This window comes from Triticum aestivum, chromosome 1B (assembly GCF_018294505.1).
Source record: "Triticum aestivum cultivar Chinese Spring chromosome 1B, IWGSC CS RefSeq v2.1, whole genome shotgun sequence".
Taxonomy (NCBI): domain Eukaryota; kingdom Viridiplantae; phylum Streptophyta; class Magnoliopsida; order Poales; family Poaceae; genus Triticum; species Triticum aestivum.
Window position 1 is genome coordinate 644825771 of NC_057795.1, and position 9954 is coordinate 644835724.

The window sequence follows — 9954 nt, forward strand, 5'->3', positions numbered from 1 at the left end:
GCAGTTCACCAATTTCAGATTTGAAGATTAATGCGCCATCATCAGTTGTTTTGTTGAGCCATCAATGCACAAATAACATTTGGACATGCCTCGTTAGTTTGCCGTGCACAAATAATATTGAGATACAGCATTTAGTTCAACATTCTATCTCACCAAATACAGTTATCAACTTGTAAATTGTAAATAATACATCAAATCATTCATCATTATATAGTCATCATTCATCATTCAATATAGCCTAGTTGGAAAAATGTTACAACAAACATTAATCCTTCGGACTTCAATATTCATCATTCAATAGTTATCATTTAAAATTTAATATAGTCTACAGATCATTGAACATACACATAGTCATCAATAGTTTCTAGAGGTCTAAGCTGCCTTTGCTGACAAAACAACATCTATGCACTAGTAGAAAACATTTCTTCATCAAGAAAAAGTTTGTTCTCTCAGTTTCCTCCAAGTCTAAGTTCAGTTTGAACTGTCTAAACAGGGATTTACTGATTGTATATCCTTTGCCCACTTGCTTTTTTTTTGTTAATACCGTCATTGTGATTAGCAAAAGTAGGATCATAACCTTTTTATATGCTTGGTTACTCTTTAGATTATGATGTTGAAGACACAGCTTTACCTGAGGTGTTATGGTGCGCTACTAAATAGGCCACCGTACCTGTTACACACATAAGCTTGACAGTAATGATTGGCCATCAGTAACAAATTATAATGTATCGGCTGTAGGAGTGAAAGGGAGGATATTAATCACGGTGATGAACACATACGAACACAGGTACCATGTTGATGTCTAGATGATCAGAAGTAAAGCAAGGGACAGAGGTAGAAGGTTCAATATACAAGAGCACGATATACATGGATTATATTTATAAGCGATAGGCGGGATCGTTGACGATACGCCTTGTCTTGCGTCTGAAGTAGAAGGCCCAGGTGTCACCTCATGTATGTTTGTGATGACGGAACTGACCAGTTCGTTGTGATAGAAGGTCCTGTTGTCATTCCCTGTGATGGCGAGACATGACAGAGACCTTGCCGTCTGCAAGCTTGATTGGCAATGCATCATGTTCTAGGTTAATGCACTTCTGGAGGTACTTCTCTATAGCGAACCTGAAAGTAGTATGAGAATGAAGTCCGTGACAATTTGATTTTGGATAGAACATCCTCGGTAAGAAATGTGTCCGTATATTAAAAATTCCTCATGAATGAGATCAAAAAACATATGTAAGATTTTGTTAAAAAAAACAAAGGACTCTAAGAGAAGTGATGCACATACTGTACTATTCAGGAACGCTGTAGTTTGAACCTAGCGCTGGATTTATTGAAGACAAAATAATCATGAGGGATGCATAGCAAAGAAAATAATTTCTTACAAGAATAACAAAGAAGAAAACAAATAGTTTGCTATCTGTGAAATAACAGTCCAGTTAATGTGTTAAGTAAAGATATCATAAATGTGCCAGGCATGTTTTGAATGTGCGCACTTGTATTGCTGGAGCGCATCGATGCATCTATGCATTTTCACACGGGTTCACACACATTCATCATTCCACAGATAGCAAACTAAGAGGCTGTTTGGTTCGGAGCCTTCACCTACCCAGCCAAAACATCGGTCGTTGACCAGGCTTCGGTTGGCCGTTTGGATCGCCTCCAAAATTTTGGTGCGCCGGCCCGCCTCAGCTCCCTCCCGCTGCTTTTGCGCCAAATCGTTGGCAGAAACGCTGGCGGCCGAATGCCTCGCCAATATTTTGGCGTGCCAACACAGCGCCCAGGATTTGGCAGGGCGGACGTGGTAACAAACCAAACAGCCCCTAACTCATGTTAGCATCAAGTTATTTGTTTTCTTGTGTAAAGGGGATGAAAGCTTTGGCCTAATAATTAACAAAAGCAAGCTTTACTGAGCAAGACAGAAAAATAAAATAAGATGATGACATAAAATGAACCCTCATTTTCCATGCTAGTCATGCAAACACTACTGGTCCAGTCCCTGAGCATCGGGGCAGAGTCAGCACATCGCGCTCGGCCCAACAGCAGCTGCGCACCACCAAAGGAAGTCACATGTAAATGCACAGGCAAGAACATACATGGGAGGGAGGCTGACCTCGGGTCAATTTCCTCCTATGGCAGCGCCCTTCAATCTTTTCTATGCACATTAAGGTGACTGGTTGGGTTCCTAATCTCAGCTTGGTTATTATGCAGATTGGCATGTGTCTAGTACACTGGGTCATGTATGCCATCATTAGCATAGTTCAGTAGGCAAAATCGATTTTGCTGACTGAATTATATGAAATTATCATATGTTCATGACTCAGAACCATAAGTTGAGAACAGAAGATGTCATTACAAGTAGGGGAACAACTAATCAAGATGAGTATGTGGCAAAGCACTTGAGGTTGCGATCGACTCAAGGTCGCTGCCTTCACTTCGAGGACGATGCCAAACCCCCAACACCCTCAGGCCAACATCGAGAACGCCTAAATGTTTAGACTTCAGCTTCATATATTCAGAGAAAAAGGACCTGAGTTCTACTTTTCCTGGATGCTCAGGGGAGTATGCATACATCATGGAGAGGGCTATGGTATGGCCTAGCTCCTTCGTATTGTTTCTAATGTTACTATTTTCTCTCTCACACAGTTAAGGGTACACCCTCTGTCTCCATACGACTTGTAGACCAGCCTTGCTTTCTTATACTTAGGACTGCATAATTCTCACTTACTTTTTGTACACAAGGTCCAGTTACTAAATTAAAGTTATTTATACCAATCAGATTGCTGCAAGCCATTTACCCTTAGCATCCAGTTCTTTAGTTCTTGGGGCGCCACCCGGTAGCGCCTCCTGAGAGGAAGTTAGGCAGTGTCAGGTGGGATGAGCCCTTTTCACTTCCCTGTGTGTACTATGTTGTGTTATTGCATAAAACTAAGTACAACAATATGAACACAAGCAGACATAGGGGACAGAGTGAGCTTTCAGATGACCAAAGGTGTATCTGGATTAATAATTGCCTATATAGAGCATATAGACAACCCAGGTTTACCAAGACTACATAGAATATGTTGCTATGCAATCTATTTGGTGGCAGCGGATAATTTAGGCACGGAAATGGCACATCAAAAAAATTAATCCACCAGTGTGCATAAAAAAAATATAAAATCTTCAATATTGCTGCCCCAAAGAAGAACATTTTTGGTACCTGTCATCAATAGATATAACATAGGCCACAAGTAAGATGAAGTAGTATGACATTATTCCGGCAAAGAAGAAGGGAGTGCACATGTTTGTAGGTCATGCCCTGTAAAGCCTGTTGAAACTTGCAGATTTAGTTGAACACGCAGTGGTTGCCATTGATGCTTTCACAGATGGCTGTGAAACTTTTAATGTCACTGCTTCACCATTAGTCATGAAGACAACACTCACTTCCTCACTGAAAAATACAAAAGGTACATTGTCAAATTCCTAGATTTAGTTCAGAAACTTGCAGGCATTCAGCAAAAGAAGCATCATTTTTATTTGTCTTCACCAGAGTCTGACACAGTTGTCAACACTGTGAATTTTTGTTATCAAAGCATGGCACTGACACAGCTGCTAGTTTAAGTGTGGCAAACTATTCTTCCATCATCGTCTTTGTGCAGGATTAGAATAGTGCGATTTCCTCGGGCGAAGAGTAGACCGTTAGTTGTGAGAAACAACCTTATCCATACCCTTTTTATGCTACTCTTTCCTATCTTCACACCACATCATAACCGTGAACATCTGATCTGAGCACTGTAGGTGTTCAATCCATCTAACAGCCTATTTGCTGGACCAGTTCTAAAATTGGAATGGTGTTTGTTGTTCCTGTCTGGATTAGTGCATATCAAATGACAGCAAGGAGCACAATTAAGTTCACTTGAGTTTATGGTGCACAACACAACATATCTGATTTCACATTAATCTTCATACCACCACACACCACAATCTTGCTCAAAACTTCATACAACAGAAACATACAAACGAAATGCAAGCAGAACCAACTGAAGGGCCAAGAAAGATGCTGAAAATCGTACCTGGACTGCAGAGACAACACACTGAGCAGATAAAACGGCGAACCAAACTCGATGATCAACTGACCAGTGCAATTTCTGAGAAAAGAAACGAAAATCCAGGTCATCATATGAAGGAGACATAAAAACACCTGATGAGTGTGAATGAACCGATACAAACACCCATGCATAATGAAGACACAACGAACCGTACCTTGATGGCGATGATGGGCGAAGCTCAGAAACATGAATAAGACCAGCAATCGATGAACAACCAGAAATTTGGTACTCACATAACAACCACTTGCTAACATACAACATACACGAGCAGTAAGCATGGCAGCAACACATCCGGAAAAGAAAAGAACACCTTGGCTTAATGGAGGGAGGATTACCTCCATGGTAGCCTACAAGGCTGGACTGAGGTGGAAGGACAAACAGGCGAGGACAGTGATGCGCATATATATGAAGGAGATGGTAAACAACAGAGCAATTAGGTCCAAATCATGAGCAGTAGATGCTAATTAAGCATCGAACATCAAACATGAAAGGAAGTATAATTCTAAAATAAAATTGGCACAGAACATTATCAAAGCTCTGTAGGTTTTCACTGACTCTGGGAAGATGGTGGACTCAGTATAGAAAATTTGAAATGACAAGAGAAATCAAATGTATAAAATAAACAACGCTGCTATATATCAACATGCAACTGGCGTTTAAACCAAGACATAACATTTACGCATCTCAAATTATTAAGATTTGGTACAAATAAAAAAAATTCAGAGGATAGACCTGTTGTCTTCCAATTTGGTCTGCAGTTCCTTCTTGTTCTCCCACAATAGAATGCAATGCAGCATCTGCTCGTTCATGCACAAAGCATTTGCAATAATAAGTTAGTATGGGCAAATATTATTGTGGCCAAGCATGAAGAAAAGAGAAGTTCAGTTAACCAAGAAGACTAAAAGAACATGTATCATCTCATTAAAAACATTCAGGTCACTAAATGGAAGAAATAAGAACAGAAAAGTTATGTTAACCAAAAAACAAGAAAATGGAGCTTTCCTTAGATCGAAGGTAAAGGACAATGCTATAGAATAGAGAATATAAAAATCACAATTACAAATCTCTTTCAAGCAAACCAAATCAAAATTTGCACTGTGTGAGACTGCGGCTAGAACAAAATTAGGTTGGCAAGCTCCTTTAAGTAAAACTGAATTCTATTTGTGTGGTATCTTGACTGCAAGCTATATCTGCTATTGAACATTATTGCTTCAATGCAAACAAAGACAAAAAAGATTATCCAGGTTACATAATTGTCTTTCTACAACCATCCTTTTCTATCTTCCATCAAAATGAGAAAATATCTTGAATCAAAATAACAGTGAGCTTGAAGCAAAATACATGAAGATGGTGAAATCTGATCCATCTGGTCTCCTATGTAGGTAATAGATATTGGATAATACTGACCTATCTGGGATGTGGGCATTTCTTTAGGCCAGGGCAGAAATAACTTAAGAGTGGCCTTGAAACCTAAAGTGCACACTGCCCTCAGGCTGTAAGCCATATGATAGTAAATCATGAAGAGCATATTATTACTAAATCAAAGTTATATTCCAATTTATTTTAATTAAAGGAAACTCCTTCGCTGATCACATTTTCTTCAATGATGGCGTATATAAACTTGTTAGGGTGCTCTGTATAATGCAGTTTACAATCATGAGGATCGGTTAAATTGTTCAAATGTTTTGCTAACCAATCACCAGTCCCTGTGAACTATGGATATTTGAGAAAAAGAGATTCCTTGTCGAATAATCCTATAAGAATAGTGAATGAAGAGAGAACATACATGCGGGATTCAGAGACATGATGATCAGGAAGATGTGCATGAGAAGAGAGATGGGGAGGATGACTATACCTGCAGCAATTAGACACCACGACCACGAGCTGGTCGCTCCCCTGGAGCTCAGAGTTGGACTCCAGCTCCAACCTTGAGACAATCTGCAGTAAGCAAAACGGAAGCGAGGTGAGCAAACCGTCAAACAGATGGCAGGCACTAAAAGAATTGAGAAACACTATGGCCATTTATTGGTGACTGTAAAATATGGTGGGTCTTTGCTAGGATAGGATTTTGGAAGTAATCATGTCAGTATCAAAGGCGGCAAGAATTTATTTTATTTGTCGTGTTCTTCGCTACCTCTATCATCACATCCTCCATAATTTGGATTTTCATTAGCTGAACAAAGCTTAGAGGACACTTCAACACCATCAGGCACCTCATAACTTATGTAAATGTGCACTTAAAAAAATCAAAGCATTAAGCCCCAATCTCCAACATCCAAGAAGAAATGGATTAAAGAGTGGGTGGACCATGGTCCTGAATCTCCCCTCTCATAGTGAACAACATAAGATAACTGGAAACATAAAACTTAAACATAGTACTACCTCTGTACCAAAATATAAGACTTTTTTGCAGTTGAATTAAAACTGTATTTCACGTCTTATATTTTGGTACGAAGGGAGTAGTAGAACAGAACAGAGCCCTTGTGTAGTCACAGGTAAAATTGACTCGCTGGGTATCTCTCTGAAACCAAATTACTGGCTTTGCGTGCAACTGAAGTAAAACCAAATCCATCGGATGGGAATATGTTACAGCTGAAAGAAAAGGAAACAAGGCATCCATTTCCATCAATGTGTGTACCCTGCCTTCAATTAAATTCTTGATTGATGTTGAACATGACCATCAGGTTTTTATTCACGGTGCAATCCACCAATAATACATGTATAATTGATTGGCTGAAATATCAATGTGTGTGTCTCTCAGTCTGAAAGCAAAATTGCTCTCTTTCTCCCTCTGTTCAATCTATATATGTATGTGAAGTGCAGGTGAACTGAGCCCAAAGGAATAGGAGTTCCCCCAAACCGAGGCAAATTGATAAATTGAAGAAACTAAAACGCATGGAATGGAGGAAGGAAGGGTTGTGGTCGTCTTGCCATCGCCATTGAACTCGATGCCCTGCTGACGTGGTGTTGCAGGGCTGGGCGTGACATGGCCGGAGATGGCTGCCTGTGCCGGGCCGTGGTCGTACGGCGTCCGCAGCTGCTGGCCTTCACCGCTCCTGACGCCGCTAGTGCTGGCGAAGAAGAGGGTTCCGTGTCGTCCACGGCCATCGGCGCTCTCTTCCGGCGAGGCCACCTTGCAGCTGGCCGCTGCAGCTTCTCTTCATCTTGTCCGGCCACTACAACCGCGCCTGTGTAATATTGTACAGGCATAGAGTTCAATCAGGACAGAATTTTCAAAAATCATGCTTGTATATTCATTTTAACTTTTTTTTGCATTGATATTCAGTTTAACTAAGGAAGGGAACATACAATAGTCAAGAACAATACATACATCCTCAAGGATGTACGAACAGTTGAGGCACTAAATAAATAAATAAGAGGACACATACATAGTCAAATTGGCATGTTTCTTCACGCAGGTCCTACAAGATGAGGCCTAGCAAATGCATATAATGAGTTCAATTGAGCAGCTTGCTCCATGGTTGCTGCTAAGCTTCAGTGACACATGGCAGCAAAGAATGAACTTCAGTTCAGCCCTAACATAAAGCATTTTCTGTGACTGCAACAACTAGCCAGGGAACTCTGAAATATTTGATGATTGGCAAGATCAGATAAAGGTTTGCCATCCACATGTTGCATTAGCAATATCTGACGAGTGACACATGCTGAAGAATCTCCATCCAGGTAATACAAAATCATAGGTCCAACATATATCTATTATACATCTAGCTAGTACTTCGTATACATGTTCAAAAATGAATGACTGAGAAAGTACCGGAACACAAAATCAGATACATGAGTATGCAGGCCTCTTCAGTCATGAATACGTGAAAAACAAATTAAGCACTAGCCAGAACCAAGGCAGACATTCAGAGATGTTCATGGCCAGAGAAGAAGAGACAAAGGGAGAGAGATACAAGGGAAGAGAAAGGAAAGGAGCTACCTGCACAATGTCGATGGCGGCGGCCCTCGGTCGAGGAGGGCGTAGGGCCGCGCAGCTGTCCACCAGCCCGTTCGATCCCGGAGCGGAGGAGGCGCCGACGACCTCATCGACTTTGTCCGGATTGTGCTCGTCCTACTGCTGCTTCCTCGGGACGAGACCTCGCGGCGCCGCCCGCCCCCCTTGCTGTCTGGGCCGTGGGGAGGCGCAGACTTGCAGCAACGACCGGCGGGGAGATACGCAAGGGAGGAGGCCGGCGACACGGGCAAGAGGAGGGGCTCGGAGCAGACGCGGAGGCAGAACGAGGGTGGCGGCACGAGGAAAATCGAGGGAGAGGAGAGGTGGCGGCGCGAGGAGAATCAAGGGAAAGGAGAGGAGGCGGCGGCGTCGAGAGATGGGGTCGTGCGGAGAGCCCGGGCTAGGTCTTGCCAAGTACTTTCGATCTGTTATGTACCCGTTTCATGTTTTTTTCTCTATCGCTGGCACAGTAAAAAGAACGTGGACATCGTAGTTAGTCGCTCTTGTAGCGACTCTTATTGTGTTTAATGGCTTTCGTTCGGGCCAGATAAGCCTATTAGTCCCGGTTCAGTCACGAACTGGGACCCATGGGGCATTGGTCTCGGTTCGTGAGGCCAGGGGGCCTCCCGAGGCTTGTGGGGGCATTGGTCCCGATTTGTCTGGTCCCTTTGGTCCCGGTTGGTGGGATGATCCGGGACCAATGGGCCTCGCTCCTGGCCCATCATCATTGGTCCCGGTTGGTGGCTTGAATCCGGATCAAAGGATGTCCTTAGTACCGGATCAAGCCATGAACCGGGACCAATGAGATGCCTATATATACCCCCTCGCGTAAGAGCATAGCACAATACTATGTTTTTTTCTGGCCGGCAAGGGGTGAGGGCTTTGTGGTGCTCTAGCTCACCTCCTATGCACACGAGGTATTCGATGGAATGCCCGAGCCACACTACTTAAGCTTTCTCCTCTCCAAGCTCGACCTCCAAACTCCATTTTCCTCGATATTTGTCTAGGTTTAGCGGCCCGTCACGTCCCGTCCCCATCTTCACCGCCGTCGATCGCCCGCGCCGATCTCGTCGCCGACACCACCGTGGCGAGTCTCTTATTCTTATCTTCTTTTTGAAAGGAAAAAAATTCTTACTTGTATGTTTAGATAGATACTTGTATAATTTTTTAACATTTGTTATTGCTTCTTATTATTCAGTGCGATGGTTTTGGTATCCGCCTCCGTCGACCCTCGTCCTGTGTATGATTCGGATGTGGTATATATTATGTTTATAACTATTTGGTTCATTTATTGTTTATGACAATTATGCCGACCAATGTGACATAGATTTTATTTATCTAGGAGGTATGTGAACCAAAAATTCCAACCGATCCTATTATCCAGAGGTTAAATTTAGAAGAAGAAAACAATTTCTTGAAAGAAAAAATTAAAAAAATTGAGGAGGAGAAGATATTATTGGAGTTGCATGTTGCGGATGTTGTCGATAATCACAAAATCAAGATGGATGCAATGCACTTGAAAATCCGGGCGGAGGACATCGTGGATAGGAGAGGCACGGGCGCGTGGCGCAGGGCATCGCCCCGGGCGGAGGTGGCTAGGAAGATGTGGATAGGAGAGGCAAGCGTGAGAGAAAGAAATGAGATGCGTCATGGACAGGGATGAAAAAAACGAAAGGTAGGTGCGGCGAAGAGATAAGGTAGGTGTGAAGCGGTGAGTGAGACAGTGCTACGTGGAACAAGTAGGAAGCGCTAGATTCTAACTCATCCGACGACGCGCGTATGACCGGCCCAAGGTTCGGCCGGTCTGCCGCTCGTAAACGTTTCCCAAAAAAAAGCAAGTTGTAACTAATCCTGAAATCTAAAAAGCGGCCGGCCACTAAATAGACAGAACGAGCGGCCGAACGAGAG

General features: G+C 42.6%; 1 protein-coding gene across 2 annotated transcripts; it reads right to left on the reverse strand.

Annotated features, from left to right (window-relative positions):
• Positions 1-737: 737 nt before the first annotated feature.
• LOC123144892 (uncharacterized) lies at positions 738-8459 on the reverse strand. Of its 2 annotated transcripts, XM_044564157.1 has the most exons (10): positions 8032-8459; positions 7020-7276; positions 5944-6026; positions 4821-4885; positions 4424-4448; positions 4243-4335; positions 4053-4127; positions 3200-3430; positions 1607-1820; positions 738-1119 (listed from the first exon to the last, which is right to left on the reverse strand). In XM_044564157.1, exons 2-8 carry the CDS (start codon positions 7194-7196, stop codon positions 3292-3294), a joined length of 657 nt encoding a protein of 218 aa, XP_044420092.1. In that variant the 5' UTR covers positions 7197-7276; positions 8032-8459; the 3' UTR covers positions 738-1119; positions 1607-1820; positions 3200-3291. The 2 variants fall into 2 exon arrangements, with proteins under 2 accessions (XP_044420092.1, XP_044420084.1); XM_044564149.1 differs by lacking the exon at positions 1607-1820 and having other exon boundaries at positions 8032-8457.
• Between the last annotated feature and the right edge of the window lie 1495 nt (positions 8460-9954).

Coding starts and splice junctions, on each gene's coding strand:
- LOC123144892 (XM_044564157.1), bottom strand. CDS start 7,196: ATGGCCGTGGACGACACGGAACCCTCTTCTTCGCCAGCACTAGCGGCG. Junction 4,886..5,943: donor GTGGTGTCTAATTGCTGCAG/GTATAGTCATCC, acceptor ATGAACGAGCAG/ATGCTGCATTGCATTCTATT. Junction 3,431..4,052: donor GTGTTGTCTCTGCAGTCCAG/GTACGATTTTCA, acceptor TGTATTTTTCAG/TGAGGAAGTGAGTGTTGTCT.